This window comes from Sycon ciliatum, chromosome 8 (genome assembly GCF_964019385.1).
Source record: "Sycon ciliatum chromosome 8, ocSycCili1.1, whole genome shotgun sequence".
NCBI lineage: Eukaryota > Metazoa > Porifera > Calcarea > Leucosolenida > Sycettidae > Sycon > Sycon ciliatum.
The window spans coordinates 11,446,180-11,465,418 of NC_088650.1; the positions used below are offsets into that span (position 1 = coordinate 11,446,180).

At 47.4% G+C, this 19,239-nt stretch overlaps 1 protein-coding gene across 4 annotated transcripts in view; it reads right to left on the reverse strand.

Moving 5' to 3' along the window:
• Positions 1-12,228, reverse strand: part of LOC135823409 (trithorax group protein osa-like) — a 58,140-nt gene extending 45,912 nt beyond the window's left edge. The window contains exons 1-2 of one of the 4 annotated variants that reach the window (XM_065336256.1): positions 11,721-12,228; positions 11,549-11,613 (exon numbers count right to left, since the gene is read on the reverse strand). In XM_065336256.1, the coding sequence (XP_065192328.1) occupies positions 11,549-11,613; positions 11,721-11,793 (138 nt within the window). In that variant the 5' untranslated portion in view covers positions 11,794-12,228. Of the gene's footprint in view, positions 1-11,548; positions 11,614-11,701 lie in introns of all 4 variants that reach the window. The other 3 variants (XM_065336255.1, XM_065336257.1, XM_065336258.1) reach the window with 3 other exon arrangements.
• Positions 12,229-19,239: the final 7,011 nt, after the last annotated feature.

Sequence of the window (19,239 nt, forward strand, 5' to 3'; positions counted from 1 at the left end):
GATGCAATAATTGGCATGGATATTCCCCTGATGAAACTGTACGACATTGCATCACCGCCATACAAAGCAATTGCTGACTTGCTGCCGGAACGCTTTAAATACAGAGTTCGTTGCAGCACGCACGGCGGTACAACCACGTGATTAGAAAAGCCATTCTTCCTGTTGAGCTGCAAGACGTGTGTATTCCTGTGCTCCACCTAGATCTAGGGATTTATCCCTGGATTTACGGTGCACTTTGTGCTGACGCACATCAAATCGATATTGCACTGAGCAAATGTATGTTTCTTGCTGCAGATGACGGTGACTCTGCAGCGTTTACAGCACTTATCAATGCCTACAAGAACGTACACGACACAGCAACACAACAACTACACCTACAGTCAGAAGCACAAAAGCATTCTTAGTCAGCTGCAGTTTGTGACGCTACAAGAACGTACACGACACAGCAACACAACAACTACACCTACAGTCAGAAGCACAAAGCATTCTTAGGCAGCTGCAGTGTGTGACGCTGCACATTCAGCAGCAGGAAGTAGTGGCTGCTGGCTTGCAGACTGTGGCATCAAGTCTGCACTTCCTATGGAAGGAGAAAGAAAAGGAACTCAATTTGATGAATGAGAGGTGATGTGGCTCGAAAAGAGCATGAGAAATTAACAGTAAAAGATTTAAAAAAAGCAGCTGGCCCGTGCGTAACTTCCTTGGAAGCAGTACTGCCACAGTACCAAATAAAGCGGCAAGCATATCACTCCGGAGCATTTGTCGGCAACCACATACACCGTGCGTTGAAACCGGATGTCATTGCTGCCCTCACTTCTGTTCCCCTTACAGTCATGCAGAGCCGCACACCTGCGGACAGCGGCGAGGTTCAGCTGCTTGCCCAGGCAAAGTCCTTGAGAGATCGCTACTCGAGACTCTTCACAGAGTATGCAGCATGTCGCAAGCTGTTCAGCGGCAAGCTGGTTTTTACAACAGCAACAAGGCAGGTTCTGGGTGATGCCATCCACACCTTCATGGCCACCTGCAGAGCGGAGGTTCTGGCACGCAAGTTAGGCAATGTGACTCATAAGCTTCACCTTCTCCAGTGCCATGTCCTTCCTTGTACAGGGTTGAAATTAATTCTTGCTGATCTGTTCGGCCACACACTCTGAGCTCCTCTGATGAGACCTAACAAGGTTGAAATTAATTCTTGCTGATCTGTTCGGCCACACACTCTGAGCTCCTCTGATGAGACCTAACAAGGTTGAAATTAATTCTTGCTGATCTGTTCGGCCACACACTCTGAGCTCCTCTGATGAGACCTAACAAGGTTGAAATTAATTCTTGCTGATCTGTTCGGCAACACACTCTGAGCTCCCCTGATGAGACCTAACACTGTAACAGGGTTGAAACTAATTCTTGCTGATCTGTTCGGCCACACACTGCGAACTCCGCTGATGAGACCTAACAAGGTCGAAACAGCTATAGCTGTCCAGAGATTGAGTAAACTTGACAAAAAGTTCTCCTCCGATCCGAGGCGCAGGTCGTCATTTTGCGAAAGAGTCCTGCGAAGCACATCTCCTTTATCTGCTACTGAGCGGTATCCGTTGCACTTCGCGGAGCACAGCTGCCTCCAACAACATTTTTTGACGAGCAAGAGACTGAAGAGACGAAATCCATAAAAGTACTATTTCAAGTATTCGAAGTGACAGAACCTTTTCTTTCTGCAGAAATGATCATGAAAATTTGAAAAATGCGATGAGCGTACCCACGCTTTCCGTGTGACCTCTGTTGCCAGGGGCGTTGCTACAGGTCGCCGCCATCTTGCCAAGTGACCTCCCCGTAACAGCCGTGAGACCGTCGGGTCTACGGATTCAGATTTCCCGCCATTTGATGATCGCCTTGGTGATCCGCCCGCGAGCCCGAACAGACGTGACTTTGTCCCGTCGTGTGAAAGGCCTATAAGAGGGCCGATAACGGGATAAGTGGAAAGGAAAAATGGAAGTTTCCGGAGGAGGAAGGAGGAAACTGTAGTTATCACCAACCCTCACCGCGCCCAGCTCACGCCGCCACGGCGTGCGACCTGAGCTGGGCGCCCTGCCCAGTATGGAACTGTCCTCAAGCCAGTCACGTTTTTGGCAGCCCAGTGAGCTGTCTACCGGATCGCAGCGTTTAGAAGCGCCAAATGCGGCAGGGCCAGTCTCAGGCTGGTCGCGTAGGCGGCAGGCCGGCGGGCGACCGGCAAGGCTGCATTCGCATTTGGATCACCGAAGTGATACAGGTGCTTCGACGGCACTCCGTGGCGCATCAAGGAGGCATCTGGGGCCCAGGCAGCCCGCCCGTAAGCGCACCACCGTATCAGGTATGCGCAGGTGGAGCAGCAGAGCAAGATGTGTGCCGGACACTCACCATCATCCGGTCGACTGCATGGTTGTGCGACTTTACACAGCCGTCACTCATTACTTGCTATTGCTTGCAGAAGGCCAGAATTTTTTTGCTCTCGTTTGCTCTAAAGCTAGTTGGTTTACGTGGTTTATACCCGTACCTGAGCATGGATCCTACTCAGCAGCGGATCGCTGGTATTCCTCGTTTGAGACCGCGGCGACGGCAGCGTCGGCCCTGACCAACAAGCCTCGGGCGATGAGCATGCCGGCCGAAAATGCAGGCATGGACACTGTCGTGTATGACCAGTTTAGTTGAGTTCCTTGGAGGCGCTATGATGCCGGCCGGCGCATGTGTTGGCGCACGGGAGACGATTAGGACAATACGGCGTGCGGAATACGTCGAGCTGGCCACAATGCTTCCTTCCTGTCCTGCCCACACGCAGCCAGCAACCAAACGTGTTAGAATCGATCAATCCGATGGCAATCACTGAGTGGAATTGTCATTGGCGGCTCCTCTTCTGGCAAGAGAAAAACTGAATCTCTAATCTACTGGGTCGAGGCCTGGCAGACTTTCAGAACCATCGCGCCTTGCAACACGAGCTTACGCCCTCTGGGGCCCTAAGTAGTCCGACAAGAAATTCATACTGCACGGCGACAAAAAGGCAGTTGGAGCAGTGTGAAATCCGGGACTTGCCGAAATCCAACCGTAACGGAACTAGCCCACTTCAGCCCCCGCATGGTAGCAGAACACAAGGCTTTATCTCGCTGACTACCCATATTACGGTCACGGACAACTCCGCTGCGGACGCTCTTTCACGCGGACGATTAGTCCATTTCCTCTCATCGGCTCCCTAATCCAGCTGCTGGACTCGGCTTAGTCCCGAACTCATGCTATGCGGGAGCAACTAATCATGGCAGCAAACCGGCTGAACTTCTTCTCAACCAATGCGTGCCTCCTTTTTCATTCGCTGTGTAGTCTATATCTCTCAGCACACGTGGGTAAGCACGCAAGCACACACACACCCTCGCACACGCATACATACATACATACATACATACATACATACATACATACATACATACATACATACATACATACATACATACATACATACACACACACACACATACTCTCTCTCTCTCTCTCTTTAGCTCCTCTCCTCCATCCCTCACCCTGCTTCGCCTCTAAGTGCTGTCGCTCCCCTCTCCTTCCTACTCGTACTAGGCGGCATTACACCAAGTCTCAGCATGTGGGGTCTACTTTGCTGTTTTGGGGCTTTGTTTGGACATGGCAAGCTGTTATCTTTTTCCTTGCGGCTGTCGTCGCTGTTGCCATTGTTGTTTAGATACCACGGCGAGCCGGCAGTACGTGCCGGTGTTGGCGGGCTGGCGACCTTGTTTTACTTTCAGTAATTAACACTTTACCCGAGGTGCGACGGATTAATCCGTCACGACCGCGCAGGGCATATTGCAGACACGCGTATGTGTGTTACACACACACACTCACACATTATGCGCACCCGGCGGGCAGGGCGATTGGCCCATGCTGCTTATTCAGTTGTACTAGCGGAGGCAGGGGCGATTCCCCTACGTAATCGCCCATGCGGCGGAATACCCGGCGGCCTGATACGGCGGCGTTGCGAGCAAATGCAGGGGTGGTTCCCTTTTGAGCTCTGTTTGTGGCGGCGGCAGAGGCAGGGGCAGCGCCCCTAGCCCATGCGGCGGTTGACCCGGCGGCCCGACATGGCAGTTGGCCCCGGGGTCCGATATGGTAACTGACCCGGCGGTCTGATATGGCGGCTGACCCAGCGGTCTGATATGGCGGCGGCGGCTGACCCAGCGGTCTGATATGGTGGCTGACCCAGCGGTCTGATATGGCGGCTGACCCAGCGGTCTGATATGGCGGCTGACCCGGCGGTCTGATACGGCGGCTATGCGAGCAAATGCAGGGGCAGCGCCCCTTTGCGCGTGTTGTTTGCGGCGGCATTGGTCAAGGCAGGGGCAGCGCGCCTCGCCTGGGTGGCGTTATGCCCGGCGCTGCGGCTATGTTTGCAAAACGCAGGGGCCGCTCCCCTTTGAGCTTTGTATGTTTACAGCTATGTTTGCAAGATTCAGGGGCAGCTCCCCTTGGGGCCTGGTACAGTTATGTTTGCAAAAAGCAGGGGCAACTCCCCTCCGAGCCTTGTATGTAATCGTTTACAGCGATGCTTGCAGAAAGCAGGGGCAGCTCCCCTTAGTGCGTGGTATGTTTACAGCTATGTTTGCGAGGAAGAAAAAAAAAAAAAAGGGCTTGGAGCTGGGTATGTTTACGGCCACGTTTGCAAAATGCAGGGGTAGCTCTCCTTGGAGCTTTAGCTAGTTGACAGCTACGCGACAAAATGCAGGGACAGCTCCCCTTGGAGCTTTGGATGTTTACAGCTATGTTTGCAAAATGCAGGGGCAGCTCCCCTTGGAGCTTTTAAAACTAGTTTACAGCTGTGCGGACAAAATGCAGGGGCAGCACTCCTTGAAACTTTGGATGTTTACCACTATGTTGGCTAAATGCAGGGGCAGTTCCCCTTGGGGCTTGGATGTTTACAGCCAGGTTTGCAAAATGCAGGGGTAGCTCCCCTCAGAGCGTTGTAGGTTTACAGCTAGGTTTGCCAAATGCAGGGGCAGCTCCCCTTGGAACTTTGGATGTTTACAGCTATATTTGCAAATACAGGGGCAGCTCCCCTTGGATCCTTCTAGTTCTACGTTTACAACTATGTTTGCAAAATGCAGGGGCAGCTCCCCTTTGAGCTTCGTAGGTTTACTGCTAGGTTTGCAAAACGCAGGGGTAGCTCCCCTTTGGAGCTTTGGATGTTTACAGCTATGCTTGCAAACTGCAGGGGCAGCTCCCCTGGGAGCTTTTGAAGTTGGATGTTTACAGGTGTGGTCGCAAAATGCAGGGGCAGCTCCCCTGGGAGCTTTGGATGTTTACAGCTATGTTTGCAAATGCAGGGTCAGCCCCCCTTGGAGCCTTGGATGCTTACAACTATGTGTGCAAAATGCAGGGACAGCTTCCCTTTGAGCTTTGTTGGTTTACAGCTAGGTTTGCAAAACGCAGGGGTAGCTCCCCTGAGCTTTGGATGTTTATAGCTATGCTTGCAAAATGCAGGGGCAGCTCCCCTTGGAGCCTTGGAAGTTTACAGCTATGTTTGCAAAATGCAGGGGCAGCTCCCCTGGGAGCATTGGATGTGTACAGCTATGTTTGCAAAATGCAGGGGCATTTCCCCTTGGAGCTTTGTATATTTACAGCTAGGCTTGCAAAATGCAGGGACAGCTCTCCCTCGGAGCGTGGTTTGTTTGCAGCTGAGATGGGGAGTGCAACCGAAGATCTCCTTTCGAGCTTGCTTGTTCGCATTTGCTTGTTAGCACCGTAGCTCGGGCACCCAGCAGGTCCTGACTGGCCCTTAGCGCATACTCCCGGCCACATTTATTGCCTGGTGCAGGATAGGGGCCTCACCCCATATTTTTTTTGGACGATCGGCGGGCGGGAAGCCGTCATCGACCTATTAAAGAGGCAAAATACAAGAATAACTGAGAAACTAATAATTGTATACAACGCGCCAACCCTTTGGCTCTGTTGTCGGCTCTGCGGGGGGCACCCAGGCATCCCCCTCGTGCGAACACCACCCGTGGAAGCGGAAAAGTTGTGACGGCGTATTCAGTAGTGCCCAGCACCAGCAGGACCTACCAATCAGGGGAAAGCCTAGCAGTCCTTCATGGCAATTCCCTTGGTAGACCCCCTCAAGCTGACACAGGATCTGGCCACCAGGAAGGGGCCTGGACGGCAGCTCTAGGTCACCGGAAGGTGGTCAGGGTTGACCCGCAAGAGATGCATGTGCGGTGGAGCCTTTGACTAAGCGGCCACCCCTTGGGGCCAGAGAAAGCGGTCTTGAGGGGCATTTGGTCCTTAGTTGGAGGCTTGCACCGCAAACTATGAATGTGAGACCGTCCGTGCCCGGCGAAGGTGTCCATAGTACCAGGCAGGTAGCTAGTCACACTTGTATCCAACACGACAGCCCTTCGGCTGTTGTCTGCCCGGCTTGGGGCGCCCAGGTATCCCCCGTGCGAACACTACCCGCGGAAGTTGACAAGTCGTCAGCGAATTCAGTAGTGCCCAGCACCAGCAGGAGCTACCAACCAGGGGAAAGCCTAGCAGTCCTTCATGGCAATGCCCTTGGTAGACGCCCTCAAGCTGACACAGGATCTGGCGGCCAGGAAGGTGCCCGGACGGCAGCTCCAGGCCGCCGGAAGGTGGTCAGGGTTGACCCGCAAGAGATACATGTGCGGTTGAGCCTGTGGCTAACGACCACCCCTTTAAGCCAGAGAAAGCGGTCCTTAGTGGCAGGTGGTCCTTGGCTGCAGGCTTGCACCGCACAACCATTATGAATGTGAGACCGTCCGTGCCCGGCGAAGTGGTCGGTAGTACCAGACTGGTCGCTGGTCACGGTGGTCTTTAGCTACTGGTTTCACTGTATACCGAATCAGGCATGCCATCACAGGTCTACAGCGAACAGCACAGAGATCGACGGGACCAAGAATAGGGGATAGCGTGCGGCGAGGCCACCCCCATTATTTTTGGGAGGCACGGCTTCATGTTAGAGCAGTAAATTGCAGTTAGGGACTCAGCTGAGTCAAGCTGGACTCAGCGTGTCAAGTTTGGCATAATACAAGAAGCGCGCTATCCCCAAACAGTTGTGTGGTTATTGTGTGAGTGTATATGCAGGAGTCCGCGGTCACGTGAGGGGGGAGTGATAAATGGAAGTTTCCGGAGGAGGAAGGAGGAAACTGTAGTTATCACCAACCCTCACCGCGCCCAGCTCACGCCGCCACGGCGTGCGACCTGAGCTGGGCGCCCTGCCCAGTATGGAACTGTCCTCAAGCCAGTCACGTTTTTGGCAGCCCAGTGAGCTGTCTACCGGATCGCAGCGTTTAGAAGCGCCAAATGCGGCAGGGCCAGTCTCAGGCTGGTCGCGTAGGCGGCAGGCCGGCGGGCGACCGGCAAGGCTGCATTCGCATTTGGATCACCGAAGTGATACAGGTGCTTCGACGGCACTCCGTGGCGCATCAAGGAGGCATCTGGGGCCCAGGCAGCCCGCCCGTAAGCGCACCACCGTATCAGGTATGCGCAGGTGGAGCAGCAGAGCAAGATGTGTGCCGGACACTCACCATCATCCGGTCGACTGCATGGTTGTGCGACTTTACACAGCCGTCACTCATTACTTGCTATTGCTTGCAGAAGGCCAGAATTTTTTTTTTTTTTCGCTTTTTCTCTTCTTCCAGGCACGGCTTCATGTTAGAGCAGTAAATTGCAGTTAGGGACTCAGCTGAGTCAAGCTGGACTCAGCGTGTCAAGTTTGGCATAATACAAGAAGCGCGCTATCCCCAAACAGTTGTGTGGTTATTGTGTGAGTGTATATGCAGGAGTCCGCGGTCACGTGAGGGGGGAGTGATAAATGTAGGTTTGCAGCGTACGGCAAACCGTAGTTATCGCTGACAACCGAGCAGCAGGCAAAAGCCACGCGCGTGGCTAGGCGCGCAACAATGGGGGTGTCTGGCATGCAATGGCGGGCAGCCGTATTGGGGAAAGCCCAGGCCGCAGTACGAGTACGCCCATATGCGCGGGCGAGACTACCCCATATTTGCATAAAGGTATCAGCGCTACTAATGCAATGTTTACTACAAGCAGGGCTCATGGCGCCTAATCTCTATATTAGGAAGCAGTTCCTTTTATGGCACGAAAGGACTCCAGCGCGCGTACTAAGCCTCAGCCAAGGTACAGTACTAACCGAGTACGCAAGATAGAACAGGCGGTGTGGCGGAGCAAACATACCACGTATGGAAGAGGCGAAGTCCCCGGATGCCGCCCGGCCCACAATGACAGACACCACCATGCTTATATGGGAAATAAGGCGCGAGAGCCCACCAGGTAGGCCTAGCCCAAATTTGCCGGCAATGCTTCCAGCAAAATATCGGAATTTCCCACGAAAAGAAATTGCCGGCAAATTCCGAGCAAATTATCGAATTTACAGAGGATCCTGGTGTGTTTTGGCAATTTTATTCAAATTTCTTTGGTTTCATGGGCCAATGTCGTGCTGAAATAGCTCGTGCAGGTTGTCAGGGGTACATAAATTTGAAATCATGCTACAAAATCTGTAATACTGACACCATTATAAGTTTTGCTTTCCTCATCAGAGTCACCATCCACTTTTACCAAAGTAGACGGTTCATTCGAAGCCATTTTTGCCACAAAGCAGGAGCAAAATGGAGCAAAATATCGGAAACAAAAGGCAATGCCAAGCAAAATATGGAAAGTGCTCGGGCAAAATTTGCCGGCAAAATATCGAAGCGCCTCGAGCAAATTTGGGCTAGGCCTACCACCAGGTAAGGCGGGCCACATAAGCACGTGGCAAGCGCAAATAGCGTAAGACGTACCCACGAGGCCACAACGCGAGAGTACGGCAGCATGAGCAGAGTACGAGAGTACGAGGCCGGATCAACGCAGGGCGGACCAAGGTGTGGTAGTGCCACAGAACGAGGCACCTCAGCAGTTGGAGGTGGCGAACGCAGGGACAGCATCAATATTGGCAGCTAGCAGCAGCAGCAGATGGGCGTGATTTTTTTTCTTCAAGACTAGCAACGAGGAGCAGCAGGCAACCCTCGTTTCAATCGTGATTGCTTAATCACATGGCAAAAACAACAAAAATACAACCCCATTCTATGGTGCTATGATGTGTGTGTCTCGGGGGGAGGGGCGATAAGAAAAGAAAAAAAAGAAAAAAGGAAAAAAATTGGAATCCAGACATCAAGCAGTACAGTAATCAAACACCAAGTCAACTTCAAGCTTAGTACAAGAACTATCAAGATCATCGAGAAACTCAACAGATTCCAAAAAGAAGGTCAAAATACTTCTTAAACGCCACTGGGTCTTTAACCCTTTGTGGGTCTTACTCAATGTATGTGAGGGGTGGTCACGCAAACATGCGCACAAACAACCAGCCATAACTCAAGTTCTGTAAATTGTAGGTATGGGTAAACTATTATATTTTCAAAATCTGTATGCCTGGACGAGTCCAGAAAACACAAATATGACTATATCCAGGTAAGGGTAGGACCCGTGGTAGCCCTTCAAGTTGAGAGAAAATACAATTGCGAACAAAAAACACAAAAATCTCAGCACGAAGTGCATACCAAGTTCGTGATGGAGCTGAAGTCCTATGATAAACAATCAGGTAAGCGCTACGTCTTTGTGAAGAGTATATGCTCCTAATTCCGTCCTTGAACTCGAGTACCTCGCCATCGGCGATGCACCAGCAGCAACAGTTCCACAATATCACAATTTTGGTTCGTTCACCTCAGCGCCGCTCGCGTCAGATTCACTCTCGCTCAGCTGAGTGCTCAGGTGCGATGTCACGCATGCCGTGATTCTCACGGCCAGGCGAATCAGCTGATCGCACCTGACAAGACCTTGTAAGAGTTGCTGTTGCTGTGCTTCCTCGCTGGTTGGTAAATTTGATTTCTTCATTCGGGGACGATTTATTTGAGCTAGGAGCCCTCAACGCGGCTCTCTTTCTCACCACATTACACTGGAAATCCTCCAGGGACATCCAGCCTAGACTGGTTCCGTCAGTGTCCTTAGAAAGCTTTTCTGACACGGCCTTACGAGACGCACTCCCATTCTCGAAATGCGCGCATGGCGGATGGTCGTCTTTACCAATTTCACCAGACTTCAGTCGATCGATACTGCAAAAAATTGTATGGTAAGTATGGTTGTTTTTTACACCGCTGGAAAGCCTTGAACCTCAGCTACGCGTGGAGCACCATTTTAGTTGTCTCCTAGCAACAAAACTCACAGAAAATGCGATTTTACTGTAAGGGTCACATACGACCCTTACGCTTATGTGAGACCCATAAAGGGTTAAAAAGATCCCTGAGTTGGTTTGCAAATGTAGAGGACCTCAGGTACGGTGGTGTCTGCGCCACTCGGCAAGAGTCGGCAGGCAGTGTATTAATTAAAGAAAATTGCGGGGTATGTAGCGTGGTGATGTCTGCGGCCTTTATACTCTTTATAGCTTTTGATTAAATTATTATCTCGTCGCAGATTATTTGAACTTTTTGTCCTTCTCCTTTTTTTTCACACTAAAATTGGCTCACCATCAGAGTTCAATTTTGTATTTGTATTTTCATTTTTACGGGATGCCCCAGAGTCCAGAAAAAGGTCAGAATCGAAGAGGCTTCTAAAGTGACAATAAATTTTTAATTCGATTGCGGATTTGTGGGGAAGAGATAAAGTATAAGTCAAGTGATACCTTTGCGAAGAAACAATTGGCACTCTGATATGCAACGATGGAGCTTAGGGTCCAGCGGATTCTGCCGGCAGAAAAATCGGCAGAATTCGGTGCTTTTTGTGGTAAGTTTCATGCATGTTTGGTATGCGGATAAAGAAATGGAGCAGAATTCGAGGAATTGCCCGCCATAAGGTTTACATGTATATGGTTCTGCCAATTTTACTGCTTTTCGAGCAGAATCTGCCACCTTTTCGAGCAGAATCCGCCGGTCCCTAATGGAGCTAGCGCTAAAATTCTTCCAAATCTGCTGTTGACTAAATAATGCATTCGTAAACCAAAATGGTGACGGATACAATAATGAAGGTAATACAATTTATAGACAATAGTTTGTTTTTCCGGGCAGTGGCGAAATGAACTATGAATTGTGGGGTAAACGCTAACAAGCAGATGCCCATAGCTGTGCAGAGTTGACGACAAAATGGGGGGAAAGGAATGATGCCCCAGCCCCCCCCCCCCTCGAAACATTGCAAACAGTGCAGTTAGGGTAATTGAATGCAACGAATGGAGGAACACAAACTTAAATAATAACAATTAAGATAAGTCTGTAGCACGAATGGACATCATTGGTCTCTTCAGAGCACTCGGCAGAGAATGAATTTTAGTAGGAAAACAACTCATAGTTTCATAACTAAAAAAGGCAACCATTAGGCAGCGAAAACATCTCTCTCAGTAAATTCCCGTTATACCTCCCTCAAACTAGTACACTTTCTGAGTATGCATATGATTCCGCGTGGATTCCATGGGGCATTCAGCTATCCGGAGATTGAGTGTGGTGTGGGGTACTAATGCGTTGAAGTAAAAATGAATACGCACCTCAAAACGTTTACAAGCCATTTCAGGTACTGAGTCGATCCGCTGCGCTTGAGCAGCAACAGCAACTAGTGCGAGCATAAGTAACAGAATGACATGCAGCAGTTGAGGTAGTGCTAATCACGATCACATCAAGCAAACATTTCTTCAACCTACATGGACCTGCAGGACTCACGGATCATGGAGTCAGCCCTTAGTTTCCTGCAGAGCCGGACTGAGTGGGCCTGTTGTCCCGCACGGTGCTGCATAAACAGCCGGGTTGACAAATACTCCTCTTGACCATATCAACTCTTCCTCTGGGCTAAAGTCAACGGCCACTCTCGTCTTCCATATTCCATCTCCACCCCGGTAGGAATTGTCGGCCTCTCTGCTCAGTTTTACCATGGAAATAGGCCATCAATGGCTGTTGCGAGCCATTACTGTGCAGTCTCATATTGATCTCGCCAAGCAGGAATGGGCCTGATCACCTCTTTTTCCAGGCTTCGCATCGTGGCCTTGCCTGCTTTGTTGCATACCCTAAGGCAGCTGCTCGGTGTCACATTGGGTCAGACTTACTGGGAATTCACGTATGATGATATTTATTTTCGTTCCTTGTGACAGGTCTTTGTCAGCACGCATAGTTGTGCGAGGGTGGGGATTTGACATGTGGCCGACCTCGTTGGCTTCCGGGGTCGTGCCGTTTGAGTCCGGTGCTGTCAAGTAAACGAACTGTACTCTCGAATGAATCCTTTGCACGAACAAGCCAGCGTCTTTGGATGTCACTGCAAGTTGGAGATTTGACACAAACTATCCGTGCCTCGGATCATGCAGCTCACCACCCGTCTAGGAGTTGACAGGCGGACAGTGGTGGGCCGCATTGATGTAGCTGAAAAATTCATTGACAGGTCCAGTGCCCAACTCAGGCGCAGCACACCAACGAAAGGTATATTAGGTGGGACGCAGATTTTAGTTTCCGTAACCGGTCTATGTTCTGAGTGATGAAAACTCGCTATTGGATTTGCCCAACAAAACCCGACTCGCACTTGCAACTACCAGGCCATGGACTGTTTTAAAATTGCAGAAGATATGACATTCTATTGTCATTGTGTCCATGCTTTGCCAACAGGCAAATTGCCAATACAATAAACATTGTATCAGGAGATCTACTCACTAATTGTTGGGTGTTGTACCGGTAAACCTGAAGTGTAAAAAAGGAACGCTGATAAGATTGGACTCGGATTGAGAGCCTAGGATGAATTTATAGAAAAGAAAAGAAAAAGGACCAAGGAACTACAAGTTGCGCTATAATGTCCTCTAACACCACTGGTTACTAAACAATCTGCTCATACGATAACATTGCACGACACTGACCGACGGTACTGACGTTCCACAACTAACTACTGGCTAACAGCTCTAGCACATCTTGGAGTAAACTGTCTATAACTTAGAACCTTCCAAGTTGGAAGGCTGTTGGAGTGCGCATCCAAGATGTGCTAGAGCTGATAGCCAGTTAGTTGTAGAACGTCAGACGGTGCAATGTTATCGCATGAGCTGATTGTTTATTAACTGATGGTGTTAGTGGACATTATAGCGTAGCTTGTAGTTCCTTGGTCCTTTTTTCTTTTCTATAAATTAATCCTTGGCTCTCCATCTGAGTCCATTCTTGCACATCTGATGAGCCGTCCTTTATCTACTGTTTATCGCCTTCTTAGTATTTGACCCCACTAATTTCCCTGATACCTAAGCGGTCAAATATATCGCGTATTTGACTGCTTAGTCAAATACACGATATATTTGACTACTTATATTTGACTCCTTAGAACTTCTTGGACTTAGAAATTTTCTCTCCAACTTAGAAAAAGAAAAGGGGACCTCGGTCTTTTACTCGGTCTATATATCCTGTATAGACCTCCTAACCGGTCTATAATCTATACATAAGTACCAAATTTTCGTTTGGAATTAACTTTCGCTATATTCGTTCTGGTGGAGTGATCTAACGAAAGATTTCGTGAACGAAAATGTGTACTTACATGTATACAGCACATGTATACGGCGAAACGATCGTCGTGTGAAACTGCTGCTTGTTACCGCTGCTTATTGTCCATCTAAATTGCCGTAGTCGAAGCACCGTGGCGTTCGGTTTTGCATGATTCTTGTTCGCATAGCTTCCCCTCATATTGATCTTCGCATCTTTTGAGCCACACAAGTTGTGTGGAATGTTGCTTTGCGTCCTTGAATCGTGGTTTGACCGTATTGTCCAATGGTCTTGCCAGTATCGTCATCGACATGCATGATTATCCTCCAACGTCCTTCACAGCTGGACTTTCAACTCGTGCTTGTCTTGATTGCGCTCACCTTCCCTCCTTATGTTATGATTGTTATTTCTATAACTTAGAACGTCCAAGTTGGAAGGCTGTTGGAGTGCGCATCCAAGATGTGCTAGAGCTGTTAGCCAGTTATTCATTTATTATTCTTTAATTTCACGATGGCCCATGGCCAATAAGGAAGATAATATGATTCAGTTTAGTTGTAAAACGTCAGTACCGTTGGTCAGGGTCGTGCAATGTTATCGCATGAGCTGATTGTTTTGTAACTGGTGGTGTCAGGGGACATTATAGCGTAACTTGTAGTTCCTTGGTCCTTTTTTCTTTGCTGATAAGATTGTATTATTATTGCATTTAGGAATTAATATTTAGCCTCCCAAATAGGCTCTGGCGGATTATTCTCGCGAGATCATGGAATTATGCTTTCATGGATTCTCGCAATATGCTCGCAAAATCCTCATAATATTATGCTTTGGCACGCGGGGATACATATTCACTGTGTTGTACTTATACAGCCTCAAAGTTCGGAAAATTGTGCCTTTTCCGTACTTGCAAGTGGTCATAAGTACAACGTACAAGTAATACATGAGTATCTCCATACCAAGGTATCCATGCATTGCATGCTAAAGATCAACATGGAAAGAGAAAACATTACTTCTTCTATTCTTTAGTTGACTTCTTTCGTAAAAAGATTTTTCATTGCCAAATTAGTTTGAGTTACCTTTGAAAATTATCATGTTCAGGAACTGTCTTCGTAATCGTCATACTCGTCCAACCGATGTTACCCTCACCCTGCGAGTAATCAGCTCATCTCTCGTAGCTCCACCACTCCTTCCAACATGACCGAACATCAACTATACCTCAATTTTGTTTATTGGAGCAATATCCATAGCCTGCACAGTCATGGCTGCCAAAATCGAGAGGTCATAATTATGACTTCTTGTTCGTAACATGCATAATGTAGACTCTACATGTACGCGAAGTTTTGCGGACTACCCGTCACTATCTCGTCTGCCCCAGGATACCTGATAAAGGCTGATTCACTCGCATCTTCTGCTACATGCACTGTATCAGTGTGAGAAAGAACGTTACTTTGAAGAAGACGAGTTCGAGCATACAATAGTGTGTTGCCATGATTTCTACCCTGCTTTTCATTGAAAACACTATCTGCATGACCTCCGAATCCTAGGCTTTAGTGGCTTTACTATGCAGACCACCAGCACTGATCAGGTGCATTGTACACAATTGTGTAGCCTACATACTAGAACTGTGGTGAATCATGTAGTTATGCTCCTACCTCCAACAGGATGCCAAATTATGCTCAAAATGTTCAACCACCAAATTATGCCAATAATTATGCCAGCATACTAGTAATCCGCCAGTGCCTACTCCCAAAGCCTAAGTCACGTGTCAAGTGACAGTACCCACGTGTCGTGGAGCCAAACCTGTACTGCAGTCTTGCTCAATGAAATCCAGTCGCATCACGCCAGTACGCGCCGGGCGTTGCGCAGCCCTAGACCTGCGAACACTGGGCCGGGAGTACAGACCCTTAATTTTAGTAAAATTCTTACCGGTGTGCATCAACTACTGTAAAAGCCATAATATTATAACGAAGTGCTAACTCTAAACTAGGGAGGGCCCAAATATGCTCAAAAATGTCGCATATTATGCTTTCGCATATTGGCCACTTGCTTCAAAATATGCTTCGAAATCACACAAAAGCAGAAAAATATGTTCGAAATATGCTCGAAATATGCTCGAAATATGAACTGATATCAGTGATAATAATTATGCTTATACCCAGCTCATATAACCCCCACTAATTCCTGTGATCTATAACTGGTGAATATGTATTATAATAAATGTAGAGCCGAAGGATTTATTGCAATTACATACCAGTATAAAAACCGAGGTCCCCCGAGGTTTTTATAACTGGTATGTAATTGCAATAAATCCTGAGGCTACTACATTTATTATACATATGTTGACCTTCACTTTCCCTAAAAAGGAGTATTTTATAAACAGTATTTATTGGCCTAGTGATATTTATAAACAGTATTTATTGGCCCAAAAGCCAATAAATACTGTTTATAAAATACCACTAGGCCAATAAATACTGTTTATAAAATACTCCTTTTTAGGGAAAAGTGCAGTGCACCAGTAGTGCTGCATGGAAAAGTACAGTGGTATTTATTGAGTCAAGCAAATTTATTTGAATTTGATACTGTTGATGGTGTGGTCACTAATGAGTGTGGGTATTTATCAAAGGTCAATATATATCTCCATATTCACCACTTTAACTTGGGGTATATACTTTGCTATATTACCCACTTAGAGGTTGTAAGTTTTCAACTTTCAAAGGACTTAGAAATTTTCTCTCCAATTGAAAAAGGAAAAAATTGAAGAGAAGAAAGAAGTTTCAGCAGGAATCGAACCTGCAAACATAAGATTCCCAAGCACCTACATGTATCTTGACCACCCAGCCACCAGGGTGTTGATGCAGATGTTGGTTGAAAGATAGGTCTTAGGTCTGGAACACGCAATGCTACCTACACATAATAGTATACTATAGTATACTGGGATACTAAAACAGCTATTTCGGACCAGTATTTCAGGCCAAAAACGAAGCTAGGTATACATAGATTAGAATAAACACCTCTGTCTTGTGTTTATGGGAATATAAACACTGTCTATAAAAACCTCGGCTACGCCTCGGTTTTTATAGCAGTGTTTATATTCCCATAAACACTACGACATCGGTGTTTATTCTATACGAATTCTTTGCTCCTTGTAGCAAAATATGCTACATTTGGTACAATATGCTAGATTTGCTACTTTATGCGACCTTGAGTCGCGGACACTCTCTTTTCGGGTCAAAATTTCGCCCCGTGTTTGGATGAGCATTTTTCCTTCCGGGCTAAGTTTGGAAGTGTTCCCTGACCGAGCGTGCCGTGGTAAGTTTCCTTGTCCATTCCCGCAATCTGCTCTATAATTATGCGAATTCTTCGCTCCTTGTAGCAAAATATGCTACATTTGGTACAATATGCTAGATTTGCTACTTTATGCGACCTTGTGTCAAAAGGACCAAATACCGGTATGCGAAAATATGCGCAACCGGCCCTCCCTACTCTAAACTAAAGAGTTAACGAGGAGAAATCTGTCGTTAAAATAGAAATCGTTATACAGAAATCGATACATATACTGTCCTATTGAGTAGGCCTTGACGGATTATGCTAATATTTTCGTGAAATTATGCTTTTCGCATTGCTGAAAAAATGGCAGAATTATGCTATTTTTATGCTAAAAGTTATCATTATTATGTTGCATTATGCTCACATAATGCTGCTAGGACGAGTGGGAAGAAATATAACTGGTTTCTTCCCACTCGTCCTACTCGCAATCCCTGCACTTTACCTAAAGCCCGAACCTCAGCTTATACCAGATCTCCGTTTTTCGCTGCCTATTCTCTCTGGCTGGCCCTGCCTCTATCAGTAAAATCGTCTTGTACGCTAAAGGATTTCAAGGCCAACATGAAGCTCGTGTTCTAATAACTGCTAATTCTTCATCCGGATTTGTTTCTCTTTGCCTCCAGTAATGTGTAATATTAATTTTATTTATTTTTGCTTTGTTTTTGTTTACTGCCATGGCTGGCTACCGCCCCCTCCCTCCATATTGGCCTATATTCTCTGGCCACGGGAAGGTGAAATAAAATAAATAAATAATGTATATGATGGTTCTGTGCAAAATAACAGAGGGATTTTTTTGTACAGGGCGTTGTAGGCCTCGACCAAATATGCTAAAAAAAAGAGCATATTATGCTCGTCGCATATCAGGGAAAACGTCCATAATATGCCAAAGGCTTAGCAAGATATGCAAAAAGATATGCCAAAATATGCCAAAATATGCTCGACATAAGCAGAAAGTGTAGATCATTTCAGTAAAATTACAACCCGGCTATCATGCTTATGGTGCAAATCAAAACACTTGCAGTATGGCTGGGGTGTGTCCCCGCAGACTCCCCTGCAACCGTAGCGATAGTGTTCATCCATGGGGAAATGTAGCAAACGCCTCAACCATTCCAAATTCATCCATAAAGGCATTTCTGAACAAATTTTGTGCATAATATAAACGTTTTGTCCTCATTTTCTTCAGAATATTTGAATTATATGCTGGCTCCATTCCAATATTCCCTTTGTCACTCAATATGCCATACATGAACTGTCTCAAAAAATATGCGGAAATATGCGCAAGCATATTAATTTTGGTCGAGGCCTAGGGCGTTGTACTGTAGTAGCAAAAGTTCAACGGGGTCAACGGCTCAACGCGCCGTCCGACCTACAAACAATTGTAGCTACGACCGTCACTGATTCAGTTGTTGTGGACTGGACATGTTATCATGGGAGTCGTAAACCTACGACTTCCTGGTGCATCTACTTGTACTTGTACTTGTAGAACATGTACAACTGTATGGAATTTGATGCGAACAGGCGGATTATTCCAATTTATGCGATTCGTATGCAATTAATTTGCCTCGAATTATGCGATTATTCGATTTTGGTAGGAATTATGCGAAAAATTATGCTAGCATAATCCGTCAAGGCCTACTATTGAGCGTTGAGAAACGCAGCCTCAGGCTGCGTTCACACGACAACGATTGAAAACGGTTTGCGTTTACACGACAACGAAGTAGGACCTAAAACGGAACGAAATCGTTGCATTTACTACTATCGTTTACACGACAACGCCCGAAAACGATACCTAAACGGAACGAAATGGAAGCGCACTTCAAAGTGTTTTGAAACGTTTTCGGTGAAAACAGTGAAAACGGAGCGCGGTCATGGAAACCATTCCGCGCGGGACTATATTTCGCGGGAAACACCTGACCTTTGCGACCACCAGCGCATGCAGCACGTACCAACTCCAACTATCGTGGTACTTCCCGCCCTTGCGCCAAGCCAGCACGTGCCAACTCCAGCCTGATCGCCCGTTTTCCGTTTTCGTGTAAACGGTTCAAAATGATTTGCCGTTCTCGTGTAACTTTTTTTTTGAAAACGATTCGAGGCCAGCCCATTTTCGTTCCGTTTCGTTTCGTTTCGTCTCCGTGTAAACGCAGCCTCAGTGAGTGAGAATCGTTACCTTTCATTCATCTTGGGCACCCTGTAAGAAGACCTTTGGGTCTGTTGGGAATGCCCAAGTAAAATAATAAAATACAAATACAAAAAAATACCTTTGGTACACGTTAACTAGTCAATTTTGGGAAATCGTTATATACGCGCCTCGTGAGAATAATGGCATTTGCAGTACCTCATGTGTGACTGTGAGTGTGAGCGACTGGATATGAACTTAGGAACTCACCGTCACAGTCACAGTGCTCTGTCGCACCTGGTACCC